Source organism: Microtus oregoni, unplaced genomic scaffold (genome assembly GCF_018167655.1).
Source record: "Microtus oregoni isolate MIOR12 unplaced genomic scaffold, Mior012 000022F_ref0000154, whole genome shotgun sequence".
Lineage (NCBI taxonomy): Eukaryota > Metazoa > Chordata > Mammalia > Rodentia > Cricetidae > Microtus > Microtus oregoni.
Genome location: NW_024543081.1, coordinates 20,735,096 through 20,749,576, shown reverse-complemented (window position 1 = coordinate 20,749,576; position 14,481 = coordinate 20,735,096). Strand labels below are relative to the sequence as shown.

At 45.6% G+C, this 14,481-nt stretch overlaps 1 protein-coding gene across 1 annotated transcript in view; it reads right to left on the bottom strand.

Annotated features, from left to right (window-relative positions):
* Positions 1 to 14,481, bottom strand: part of Col22a1 (collagen type XXII alpha 1 chain) — a 210,689-nt gene that overhangs the window by 118,186 nt on the left and 78,022 nt on the right. The window contains exon 22 of the mRNA XM_041672342.1: positions 7,124 to 7,177. Within this exon, the coding sequence (XP_041528276.1) occupies positions 7,124 to 7,177 (54 nt within the window). The remainder of the gene's footprint in view (positions 1 to 7,123; positions 7,178 to 14,481) is intronic.

Here is a 14,481-nt window from a genome sequence, read left to right as displayed (position 1 = left end):
ACCAGTCATGGGCTAGCGATCACTACGCAATGAGGGGGCCCCGGCAGAGGGTGGAGATCATTCTAAGCATTTTTAGGTTCATGACAGTCTTGCCAAGTGACCGCTCATCTGAGAGCATTCAGGCACATGGCGGATGAGGACTCTGTGGGGTTCTTGTTCTTGGTTTTGGTGGCACCACGTTCTTGTTTTGTTGGCCTGGCATTCTGTATTCTTCCTGAAGTGTTTACAGCCTTCCCCTACCCCACACAACTTCTCCAAGCAAGAGAAGTCACTACGTCCTGTGCTTCCTCTGGACGAGCCCCTCTCTGGAGGCTCAGAGTACTCTTCTGCATATGCCCTTCTCTTCTGAGATGGTTCCCGTTGCCTGGGCCTTTTTGTGATCAAGGCCAGGGTAACTTCTAATCTTACCTTCAGATCCTCAAGCATCAAACATTAGTGTTTCCTTTGCATCTTACAGAGAAACTAACCCAGGCCATGACAGGGAGTAGGCATTCAGAAAATGCCAAAGGCATCTGCAAGAGTATTACAAGGGGCTAATTACAGTCATAGATCGATAATACAAGATGGCCACTGGAGGGCGATAGAAACCAAAGAATGGCATATTTGTCGAAAGCACGAACAGTTCCATTTACAGCCTCTGGGTGGCTTGTGGGAGTCAAACCATCATACACAAGAACATTTACCCAAACAGTGCTTTGAGTAGCAGCTGGAGTTCTATTTCTCAGTAGCTCACTTAGACCTGGAGAGGTTTTAGGGCAGCATCTGTCCTGACCAAGATGTCTGCACTGGGTTGCAGCAACTGGGGAGGCAATGGTCAGGAAATGCCCTGGGTAAGCACCAACCTGTCCTCCTGGTAGGACAAGGGCTGGGGAGAGAAGGCATCAAGGGTGGCGGCTGTTCGTCTCACCCCATCACCCAGGCCATGGCACTGTACCATGGCTGCCAGGATCAACCCTGCTCACCTCTCTGCACATTAAGGGACTGCAGGAATCACCAGACACACTATGCTATAAAAGCATAAGCCAGGCCACCCACTGTCACTCCAGAGGATCCCGCCCGCCTCACAGCACCCAACAATGGAGCCTAACAGGGCGTTCCCAGACAGACCATGGGTACATTTCCCTTTCTTCCCTCCTTACATACCGGGCCACGCAGATGGCGCTGAAATGTTTTGTGCCCTAAAAACACTTTTCTCAGAAATTGGGCCTCCTGGACAGCCCATTACTTCTCTGACCTCCTTCTCTCTCTCTCTCTCTCTCTCTCTCTCTCTCTCTCTCTCTCTCTCTCACACACACACACACACACACACGGACTTTCTGCAAACATCCTTGCCCTGTTTCTGTTGGTGATGCTCTGGCTCACAGAATTCTACAGTTCATGATCTTTAGAGACCATCTAGTGAAAAGGAAACCTTTAGTGTTTGACAATGAAGAAAATAGGCTCAGAGAGTTTAAGGACTTTGCCAGAGGCCATACAGCTATCTTCTTCAAGTGGAAGAGAGCTATATGCCTCCTGCAGGGTCCAGCTGAGTCAGAGGCACCTGAACTGGAGGTCATACACATAGGGACAAGAGCTCCCTGTTTAGATTCCCGGGCAACAGGTTAGGATCAGGTGCCTAAGGTCAGGGACCGGTGTGATGCCAAGTGGTCCTGATATCTCTAGTACGGGATCCTTCCACCATATCACCAACTCCATCCATAGCCACCTCCACTCTAGCCCTATCCCTGTTGTCATATGAATGACAGCAGAGAGGAGGCACATGCCGTATGCATGGGAGACACAGGAAAGAAGGCAGAAGCCTAGAACTGCCCGAGAGGAGCACTCCACTTGCCATTCACACTGTCCAGATTTGATGCACTTGCTCTACCTCCTTTGAGCCCCCACACTGATCAAGTGAGGCAGACCTTTCCAACCCAAGCTACAAAGGAGGGAAGGAGAAGGGGAGTTCAATCAACTAAAAGCCCACAGAACTTGTTGAAAGAGAGCGCCATGGTAGAACACACCTCCCAACCCTGATACTCCAGTCTGGCCTGCCCAAGTCCTGCTAAACACTCCGGTCTCGTGCCCTTCTTGCAGCCCCATTCTGTGACTGAAGGAGAATCTAGAGTGTAAATACATCTTTGGGCTCTCTGACCCAAACCTTCAGCACCTGGTTCTCTGCTGTGTACTGTAGAGGGGTTTATACAACAAGAGCTCTATTCTGTATTGGGGTGTATGCATCTAGAGCTGTGTACTGTATGGGGTGTATACATCTGTAGCTGTATGCAATTGGAATTATCCATTACCCATGCTGACGCTTTGGGTCCTGTAAAGGCAAGGAATATGACAAGTATTATCTGACAAGAAGCCAGAGCTCTTACACACAGTAGGGACTTCACAAAGATTTGAGGCTGTAAGCACAGGACAACTAGGGGCATCCTTGTGAATTAAATGCACCCACTGCAACCGCCATGGAAAGGAAGAAAGAGGCTGATGCAGCTGGAAACAGCTGTTAGAAAGCCTGGGAGCTGTTCCCAGGAGGCATCACACCGCCTCCAGCATCCATTCCAATTGACATAGAGCATCTTGCAAGTCTAGTTTGGGGGTATGAGGCAACGCAAAGCAGCATTCAGCCTGCCCTGGGGACCTGCTCAGCTGGCCTCCGCTGTCTTCTGAGGGTTGTGATGCTTACAGGTGACCATGGATTTGCATGACAGCTGTCTTGCCTCTGGATCCTCCTTCTATTCAGCCTCCTGTTGTTCATTTTTCCCCACAGATACCTAACTGGCATGTGGGTTTTCAGAGGATAAGGAAGCCTACTTTCCCTTCTCAAAAGAAATACCTTTAGAAACCAGGATGCGCCACCGTCTTTTCCCTTTCTTATACAAGACCGTGTCTTGAGAAAGAATGTGGCTAAGGAAAGAGGGAGACTGAGGTGCAAGACAACCTTCCGTGTCTGCAGCTTCCATGGATGCTGCAGGGCAAGAAACTCATCTCAGGGCCAAGAGAAGGGCAGGCTGGAACTGAAGTGAAAATTTAAGGCTTGAAGCTGAGGACATAGCTTAGTGGTTTAGCACCTGCCTGATATGCAAAACAAAAACGTAAGATGTCTAGGGCTTTGGATGCCCTAGATAAAACTCTAGATGGCCTCATGCAACCTCAATGGACTTCACCTTCAGAACCTTTTTCTCCTAAAATACAGCATAAGGTTGTACATCATTATCTGTGAATTTGTGTGTGTGTGTTCCTTATTTTTCCTTTTAAACATTAATGAAAATATCTAGCCAAATTAATCTATTAACAAGCAACACATTAGCCAGTAGATATAAATGTTGACAAACTGCATGCCTATTTGCATTAACACTAATGAAAACAAAGCAATTACTTTCCATAATTAATTAACTAATCAGTTCACTAATTATTAATGAAGCAACATTTAATGCCCAGTGACTAAACAGCCATCTGATGTAATTAGTAGATATAATGATATATAAATAGCCAATTAATCTAATTATTAATAAAGAAATAGCAAATAATTGCTTCTATAGCAGTAGTTCCAACTGTGGTATACTTAGGAAATAAGACAGAATTTGAAGATGCATGAAAATTGCCTGCATGAATTAATAGAGCAATCAAGTTAATTCCATGTGCAGCTGGGACACTTCTGAGAGCAGAATTTGTATTTTCCCCTCGAGGTGTAACTGTGATCACTGCCCATCTCAGGAAATTTCTGCGGAGTCTTACGAGTCCACCCAGCTCTCGAACCAGCCCTGTGCTGTGGCTGTGTCTCCTCCCATCTGAGGGTTTTCATTCCACACAGTCCCAGGCATCGTCACCTTTGCACAAACATGCGGATGTGTCCCACAAAAACTTCTGTTTTCCTTATGCGAGAAGATTTCTGCATGAGTGGCTGTGCTTGACTCTGAGGGCCTGCTGTTTTCTAGAAAACCGCCACAAAACTGGAAATCATGGCAAAGCTAAGCTGCTTCCATCAGCAGTTCATACCACAAATGCTATCAGAAAAGAGCAAGAATCTAAGCATGTGATTTTTTTCACAGACAGCAAGCTACCAACTTCCTAAATTGAAGAGCGACTTCCTGGGAAGTGCCAATGAACTTGGGCTTACGTGTGCCATGTTTTAACACTGGCACTGTTGAATGGTCCCATTTCCTAAAAGCACCTGTGAGGCTGTAGGATAATAAAACACAGAATGCAACGTCGCTGTGGGTGGTACACAGGGAGCTCGTGTACTGGTATGCAGCCCTAACTCAGTGGGTAAGTTTCATGCTCTTACTAAGATTTGTGGTTGACTACTGTCTGATTAGAAAGCAAAACTCTACCATTAGTTGAAATTTTAAGATTGACACTGAAAAAGCTCAACACCTGTTCTCAATTTAGGAATGAAAAGACAGACACCACTTTTAGGTTTAACAAAAACTCAAATATTTGTAAATAAAAACTAACAAGAAAACTGTAAAAACTTGCACATTTAAAAGTGTAATACGGGGCTGAGAGACGGCCTTGTGGTTAAGAGTGCTTGCTGCTCACCCAGAGGAACTGATTCTGGATTCCAATACCCACAATCACCTGTAACTCCAGTTCCAAAGGGTCTCACACCCTCTTTTGGCCTACATGGGCACACACATACATGTACATACACACATAAATTAAATCATTTTTAAAAATATACCAGTGACATGAACTTATGAATTAAGTAGTTGTTATTTGAGTTGTCTGAGCCCACATGATTATATAATTTTATCCACTTGTGTAGTAATCTGTATCATTATACACAGTTTACAATGTATAGGAAACTTATAAACATTTAGTGCAAAGAAAGCACTCAAAGAAAGCACTTCTAAGCGGCTAGCCAAGATGGTTAAGCCTCATGTACTACTCCAGCCAAGACTCAGTTAAGCCCTACTTTCTCATTACACAGAGAGAGAAAACGATACAGCCAGCTCTCCCAGGACTTGACCATTATCTCAATGTTCTCAGGATCTTCTAGAGATGCTGCCACCCCCAGACAACAGGAAATAATTTTAAGTACATGACGCCCACATTTCTAAAAGGTGGGGTGGGTGGTTGTTGGTCATTCAATGGATTATAGATGCTTGTCATAATTTAGTGGGGTTGGTTATAAGTTGTTATTGGTCACGGTGAGTGAGGAAACTAAGCAAAGGAAGTTAGATTTAAGGTTCTCTTTCTGAAATGAAAATAGGGAATATAGGAATGATAGGGTAAAAGGGTCGATTATTGTATCCACTTTTAAACTAAAAATGCAACCACTAGTCTTAAATGTTTTACACTGGAATGGATTTTTATATATTGATACAAATTTAAGGTTATTTTTGTTATACTGTGTATATGCTTCTATTCTTGTTTAAGGTATTGTGCCTACACAGTTCATTTAACAATTTAATGTAAATTTCTACTTCTACTCCTTGAAAGCTATTATTACACACTATTTAGGATAATTAAGAAATATAGGTTAGTGGTCCTCTAACAATCAAATTTGAGGCCTTGTTAGGTATGCTTCCAGGTCCAAAAAGATATATTTTTGATAGACAAATGGTCTTCAAACAGTTCAGAATATGGTATTTAAGATATTTTAAAAACATAAGGCTTTTCATGACAGTGGGACAAATCTGCTCCTGGAAGCAGCAATTTACTTAAAAAAAAAAAAAGGATAATGAACATCAAAGAACCTTCAAATGGAGTTTGCTTTCTTTTTGGCTAAGTTAGAAGCTGGGCAAGAAACTGCCCTTGCCACAACTGCTGATGTTCAAATTAGACCAGCAGGACACAAAAGAAAGCAACTACTGAATTTTACCAAGACAGGGTAGGAGAGTCCTTCAAACTACCTGCTTCAAAGAAAAGTCTGTCAGATATTCTAGGCCTGTAGGCCACAAATGAATGCCCCAACATTGCAGAGGAACCTTGAGTGATGGTCCAGGTGGTCAGTTGTTTATGTCATTTCTCTTGTTTTGGAAATTATTTGCTCTGCACTTCCTGTTTATCCAGGTAATATTATATCCTTCACGAGTCTCTTGATGGATTCAAAATTGAACATAGTTATCAGATACAAAACTTTGGATTCACCAAGATAGTATAGATAATGAAGTGATTTCTCAGAATATGCCAGATGCAAATGGACTAGACACTGGATATGTTTTTCTCACCTGATAATTGTTCTTATTATATATAGTTTACTGTATTAGAGTTAAAACCTTTCCTTTTCATTTAGACCAAAGGGGGGAAATGTTGTGGGATGTTTGTACACTATGTGAAGATGTATGGCTATGATTGTAATAAAAATCTGAATGGCTAAGAGGTATGCAGGAGGTATAGGTGGGACTTCCAGGCAGAAAGAGAGAGGAAGAGGAGGAGGGAGAATCAAGGCTCAAGGAGGCATGTGAAGGCACCAGGATACACAGAACAAGCAAAATGTGCAGGAGGAGAAGTAACAACCACAAGCCACATGGCAGAACACAGATTAATATAAATGAGTTAATTTAAGATATAAGAGCTAGTGGGACAAGCCTAAGCTATAGGCCAAGTTTTCATATTTAGTAAGAAATTTCCATGTCATTATTTGGGAGCTGGTGGGACAGAGAAAGACTCATTACAAGTGGTCATCCCATTTAGCTTTCTATTTATAAATTTGAATTTTATAACATTTTTATTTTATTAGTGTATATTTGCTATACAGAGACTTCATGGTCTAATTTTTGTTCAACTATTTCATGTTATATATATCAAATCTCTATATAGATTTACCCCCACTCTCTTTCCTTTCTCCTACTCTGCTCATTCTAGTCCTTTTCCTCTTCCCAAGTTGCTCTACTACATTAATGTCATATATATGCATAAGTGTGTGTCCCTGTATGTGCATATGCACACATACACATGTGATTAGGGTTCCAGTTGAGAAAGAAGAGTCTAACTTACTTTTTATGAATTTGGTTTTTTGGAGTTTTTCATTTGTTTGCTTCTTTCCGGAACATGGATGTAACTGGTAATCATCCTTTAGAATTCTCTGATGGTGACTACAAAGATGCTGGCTACAAGCTATGGACTGGTACCAAGTCACTAAGCCAGAGAAAACACCATTGCAATAGGGAAGTTGACAGGCAGTCCTTACCTGTGGCCCCAGTGCTCCAGGGGTTCCTGGTGGACCCACTTCCCCTTTCTTCCCCTGAGGACAGAAGAGAAGCCAGAGTTAACAGTGAAATAACATCCTACAAAGCCCAGGGAACAGTGTCTCTCAGAAAAATCCTATCTCAATGACTCGAGCTTATTGTTTAATGGGTTATTAAACAGGCCCACTCAACAGAGCTAAGTGTGGTGTCAGCAAAGGGGGTACATACTTAGGGATTCAGGAGGTCAAATGGTTTTTAGCTCTGCAAGTAACATTAAAGATAGTACACCACCCAAATTTCCCAAGGCAGATCAAACAAGAGTATTGTTTTTGGTGTGTATAGTTTGTTGTTGATATATATATTCGAAAATATTTTTCCCCTCACATTCTCCCCTCCTTCAACTCCTCCCAGATCCTCCTCACCTCCCTGCATACCCAACTCCACGACTTCACAACCCGAGTCCCTTTCCTAACCTGCCTAATGATACTCAGTCTCTCTAGAGAAATTGTCTGAAGAAGTGTGATTCACTCTCTCTATCTCTCCTCTCTCCCTCTTCTCCCCCACACTCCACTCTTCAGAATTACTGTGTGGTACCTACTGTCTTCATGAGCCTGGCTGTCTAACAGTAACTTCCCCAAGCTGCATCCTACAGGAGGACGTGCTGAGTGCCCCTGCCCCCTCCATGTGCAGTCACATAGTACGCGCTCCTCCGTCCGTATAGACGCCCCCAACCATGGAGAAGCAGGCCACTGAGTCTGTGCATCCTTCTGTGGTGAGAATCCATGCAGCGAGAGATCATGGGGGCAACCACTCTCATTAGATAGACCCCATCATGAAACCAGCTGGGAAGTGTATTGTTGCATTTAATTTACAGTGACCTTAATGATCCGAGTGACCCAAAGTAGTCTCCTCTGCATTACTCCCTTGGTCCTGGAATGTTGCCTGATTAAATGGAGGGACTAGTTAAAAAGGAAAAAAAATCTGTAAAATTCACATTTCTCAAGACAGGTTCAGTAGGAAATTCTGCCTAGTTTCCCTACCTGCGCATTCCAATTTAATCTGTTCGTCAAGAGGACCCCGTGAAGATGTTCAGAGACCCAGCCTGAAAGTCTAGAACACAAAGCCTGCCTGTTATACAGCTGGGAAGGCAAAGGGCTAGGTTCCATCCAGTTCTCCGCGGTTGAGAACATGTTCAGGATTAAGACAGCTCTCCAAAACATCACTACACAGGTCTGAGAATGTTAGCTCTCTCAATGTCTCTGGCCCTCTGCTCTCTGCTCTCTCCTCTCCAGCTTGCTCCCGCTGTTCCCCAGTGATCCTGAACCCCATCATGTACACGAATATCAGACTTTGTTCCTCTCTGGACGCAGCCCCAGTACGTTCTCTTTGCTTTCTGTCTTTTTCTGTCCCCTAATCCTTCCTACCCTCCTTTCACTTGGTCCCTCCTTCTTCCTGTTTCCCCTCCCTTTTCTTTCCTTCCTGTCATCTTTCTTCCACCTCGTCCTTCTTTTCTTTTTTCTCTTCATCTTCTTCCCACATTGCATGAGCACTGAGGACTCAGGAAGACCTCCCAGAGCAGGGCTGCTGAGGTAATGTTGAAAGGAAAAGGAGTCTTCATGGGGAACAGACCAGGGACAACGAAAGACGAGATGTGTATTCCGAAAGCCCATGAGAATAGGACGTCCTCACATCCTACTGTGAAACCATTGAGGCACATGAATGGAGGGAGGCAAAGGAGGTCAGCACAGAGCTCCAAAGAGTGTGTATGCCCTGAACCAAGCCAAGTCCAGATCTGAAGATAGTCATATCTGGTTTACTATGTGCAGACTGAAGCACACGAGCGATCATGTGGGGCTTGGGGACAGAATAAGGCTGGTCAAACCATACTTGCATGTTCACCAAACTCCATGCTACCCAAGCATCAGCTCACTCCTGGACTACTGCGGTACCCACAAACAGATACCTCCCTTCACAGTTTTCCCCTCTGAGAATCCAGGATTATATACATAAAACCTCCATGGAATGCCTGCTTCCCAAATATAACAGTGCTTCTTAATTCAGATCCAAATTTCAATGCCCCCCAACCTGCCCTTCATGACCCCCATTCCTGCACCTTTTCCTCATGTCCTCTACCCTCCTCCACCTCCAAGCATAATGACTCCCTGCCTCTTTCTTGACAGGCCAAATAACCACAACCCAATGCCTTTCTGTAATGTCTTCCTCCTGCCTGCAGAGTCACTTCTCTAGAGGTCCATCTGGTCTCTGCTCGTTGGTCCTCTCACCTGACTGTCTCCTTGGAAACCTCATGCAAGCATCACTCTCTCCACCTGCTATACCCCTCTCCTTACTGGGCCTCCCTCAGTGTGTGTTACCGCCAATACCCCACTGTTGTCTGTGTTTATTTACTGCCTCTCTGCCCTACTGGGACACACATCATTTGGAAGCAGGCGCTGGTTCTGGTTTTATTTGATTGAAGGCACATGGTGGGATGCTTAGTACACACTAGTGGGCTGGATGTGAGCCACAGCAAAGATCATAGCAGTATGGAGAGCTGTGTGGGTCAGAAGTAGATGATATTAGAAAGATGGGAAAAGTCTATGTGGCAATGTACTATCTTTCAGAGAGCGACTGTCTGGCCAAAGCCCCCTGATCCAGGCCTGGCACTAGAGCACTTGGCCTGCAGGGCACATGGGATCCATGCCAAAATGAGTTTCTAGACACTTGCCAGGTAAAATTCAAAATGTAGTCACAAACGCCTTAAGAAGTAAGCCGCACCTTAGATGCACCTCATCTCACCTTGCATCTGACCCTGCTGTGGAGAGAGCAGACATTAAGAGGCTGATAATAGAGGGTCCATTTCCTGCTCCTCCCTCCTCAGGGAATGGAAAACAGACACCTTTAGTGTTCGGCCTGAACAGACGCCCCTCCTCTTTCCCCAGGTTATTTCACAGAAAGTTGTTGATTATTTACAAGATGAATTCAGGATCAACCAAGCATCCCTCTGTTGATGAAACATTGAATGGATTCTAGGAGGAGTCAAAGAGGAGAAGGAAGGACGTGAAAACCTGGCTGTGGACTGTGCGAATAACTCGGATGCCTGCCTGCCTGCCTGCCTGCCTGCCTGCCTGCCTGCCTGTGCAGGGTAGGGAAGCAAGGGTATGAGCCTCCCTGGCAGACAGGAAGCTGTGGGGTCTCTGCTTCCTCAGCAGCCCAAGATGTTATGCTACTCAAAGGACGACTTGCCCTCAGAGGAAATGGTAACGAGCTACCTAACAGTCATTGGCTCAGGAAATGCCCTCTTCCCAGGCTGTGAAACACAACACTCTGGAAGGGCAGACATATACAGCAGTTTGAATGAGAGATGCCCCCACAAAAGTTCACTGGGTGCCTCGCTGGTGGCACTGTCTGAAGAAATGTGGGCTGGATGGAGGCCAGCGTCACATGTTTATAGTCTCACTCCATTCCTGTCCTCTTCTCTACGAGCACTGAGTTCCTGCTCCTGCCACCATGCCTGCCCTTTGCTGCCAGGCTTTCCCGCCACGCTGGATTCTTAAAGCTCTGGAACCATCAGCCCAAGTAAACGCTTCTCTAGGTGTCTTTGGTCATCATGTTTTAACAGCATCAGAAAACTACTACAAGACATGAGGGCAGGTAGGAGGGTTATGGCAAGAAAAGAGAAATGCAAAGAAGTCTACCAAGGAAAGTAGACATGGCTAACATTAGGTTTTCAGCATGGAGAAAGAACCCTAGGATGTGATAAGAGACCAGAGAAGGCCACTGACAGCCACCAGGTAACTCCCAGAGCTCCCTCCCTCCTGCAATCACAGCTGCAGGAGGCAGCCCCGCTCCTGGGGTCATCCCCTGTAGGACTTTCTGGGTCACTTGTGCAGCAGGTCAACACTGCTAAGGCGAAAGAGGATGAGTCTAAGCTTCCCACCCCTAAAACAGTCAGAGGCTCCTCATCATATACACGACACACTGGAGCTGTTTGGGCTGAAGAGTCCACAGCCAGAAAATCCTTTTCATCAGCATCCAGCACTAAAACTCCCATACCTGAGTGACAGTTCCCACACCCCTTTAGGACTTCTGACCTTTGAGACCATGGCCACACTTCTGCCTCCCTAACACTTCCCCCCATTTCAACATGTCAAAATCACATCCTGGGGCCACACCGCTTCTTCCAGGAGTCTGGGGGAAAAACGGGAAACCACATTTGAGATATATATTCCCTCGTATGCCATACAAATGAATGAGGTAGAATCTCAAGGGCTGGACCCAAAGCCCCCAAGCAGCTGTGTTAGCTTCAGCTGAAGTCAGTGAGCAGCTGCTGCGCACTTCCTGAATCTGACAGGTTCTTCTGTAACAAAGAGCTATTTTGCTAACAGTAATTTTTACTTTTCTTCTCTCTCAAACTGCGGCCCAGTATAATATCTGGATAAGTATTCGTAATTGATCATGAGGGCAGAATTTTCAAGTGACTCTGGATGCCAAAACGCTGAGCAAACCGGCTCTTGACAGGGCATATCCACCAAGGAGAAGCCTATAAATTCTGGACAGCAAACCCTTCCTAGTCAGGATGTGTTACCACAGCCACAGGCAGGGCCATTAGCACACAAAAGGCTTGGCTGTGCGAGTCAGCTAATGTGTGCCATATGGTCTTTGGCTCGGCTCCTCCTCTCCATGCCTCCAAATGTCAAGAATGATCATTTTCTACTGCTTGGATCTGAAACCTAGTGTTCAGGGACTACTTAGAACAGCTTAACAAAAGCCTAGCTGCAGGCCCTGAAATGAATCAAACAGTAGCCTCTGGCCCAAACGCTGCGTTCCCATCTGGTCCAGCAGGAAGTTTCAACCATGGAGAGTGGAACAAATGCCACCCAGACTTCCAGTGACAAGGTCCGCCCGTGTTTCTCACCGAAACCTGACAGAAGTCAGAGCTGGGGCAGCTAATGCGGCTTGGCCACCGTGAGACCTCAGCACCAAGGGAAACAGATGAATATGACATGCATCAGGGGTACCACACAGGATGTGCCCGGTCGGTTAGTCAGTCAGCTATCTGTGAGGTGCTCCCAATTGGGAAAACAGTTCCCAGTTTTGATCTCTGCAATAGGGAACACACCAAGTTCTAAATCTGGGGAGGAGCCAGGCAGACCTGGTTCTCAACACTGGGGACTCACACATTTCTTCAGGTCTTGGATCAACTGAGATTAAGCGACCATACCCCGTGATACATAGAGAAAACTAAATAACAAACAGGAAAATAAAATCTATGAATTTATAAAGCTAGGATGGGGAGATGACTCAGTGGGTAAAGTGTTTGGCACATAAGCACGAAGGCCCAAGTTTGGAGCATCTGTAATGCTAGCACCAAGGGGAAGAGAAAAATTCTGGAACTCATAGGCCTTGTAGTCTATCTAACAAAATGATGAAACCTTGTATAAACAAAGGCGGGGGGATGTCTGATGTTGACCTCTGACCTCCACACACATGCACATATGCACGCACTCACACACACAGTATACACACATTCGGAGAAACCCACTGCAAAGCTGCACACCTGCCCTGTGGTGATTGGCCAATTATCTGTTGCCACCTGCTGCTGGCTCTATGCCTGGGAAGATGAACTCCATTTAAAGAGGGCGCCCCCCTGACACTGACACCTGGGAAAGAACATGAGCACCAGAGGGAACCTCTGTCTTCCGAAGGGGAGAATGAAATCTGAGAGGATCACCATTTCGGTTCTCGTTACCTGATGAGAGGAAACCAGCAGACGTGGCAATAATCAAAAGGGCCAAAAAGCTTGATGTGAGCTTGAGCACAGAGCAGACAACAGCGATCAGAGGGAGCTTGGCCAGGGCACCGAGTTCTCACTCTGAGTTTCCAGGACCCTCTTCCTCATGATTCAATATTCCGGATTTTACACTTAAGTTAAAATTTTGATATTTTTTTTTGTCTTGTCAAGACAAGAGGAAGAAAAAATATGTAGGCTATACATTCAGGACTCAGCAGCAAAGAGCTAGGCGACAACCACATTCCCTCCACCTATACTGGATATGTCGTGTCCAAGGTGAGGGCCTGGGGGACCAGATACCAGTCCTGGATCCCGCCCTTCTCCACACCACACAGTCATGTGTGTGCTCAGAGATCTGACTCCATGTCTGATCCATTTCCTCTGGCACACAAATTATCCAAGAAACTTACCAATGCCCTTATATACTATTGTATATCCCACATGGTTCCGTATATTGGATAAGCAGTTCACATATACACAAATTTGTGTTTTATGGCTGTGAAATCCTAATACTTTAGACACAGAAATAAGAAAAGTCTCTACTCCTGTGCTTTTACATCCGAGTGGTGAGAAGATGGGTCCCCAACATGAAGAGTATCAACAAAGTCCTCTTCAGAACATGAACACCGGCTGATGGGACAAGTGTCTAGGAGTGGACAATAAGGAGGACAGACCTCTTGGAGAGAATGAGCTTCCTGGAAACCTGGAACGTGCAAGTGTTAGAATGGCCTTAGGCTTGCTCTGCTTCTTCCACTGGAACACTCCAGATTCAGACACCTTTGCTCCCCTCCCAAGCCCAGCTGACAATGGTTCCTGCCTCCTCCTTACCTTCTAGATCAGGCAGGAGGAGGCTAAATCAAATCACACCATTGCTGGCTCCACCCTGGGCAAGCTTTCCTTATTTACTATGCTGTAACAAGGGCTGGGCATTGCTGCGGCTTAGGCACCATTCCGCTGCCTTTACCATGTCATTGGAGAAAAATATCAGCTTTGTCTAAATGAATGCATTCACCTTGCCAATGATTATGCTGTCTGCCTGTGGCTAATCTCTAAAGCATCTGGCCCAGATTCCTTCCCCTACCTGATGTTTTAGTCTGTGTCTGCATGCATAGGTCTCCGTGCCTGGTTTTAGCTGCTCTGTTCCTTCCCATAGCCTGTGTGCGCATCCTGATGTTCAGGAGTAGTTCCTGGTGATGTTTCAATTGAAAGTGATGGGGGGGGGGTTAGTAGGGGGGTGGAGATGACAGGTCAAAAGCAAGAGAAACAGAGACAGAATGTTTTAGTAAGTCATTCTATCTCAGGTTCTCCTGATTCAGCCAGGGGCTAACGGCACAGGAAGTTGCTTCCTAGCCCACAACATCTCAATTACCTGCTTCTCTTTTTCGTGTTCTTGCAGGCACTGAAGTCAAACAACGTTTCCAGGATGGAACACAGGAGGAAGTGATGAACAGCCACACACTATCAGAGGAGCAGAGGCCCCTAAATACTTCCAGTCACCACTTGTGACTCACCAGAGGGAGCAGGGCAAGAGAAACAGCCCTCCGCTCTCCTGATGCATCCTGTAGCATG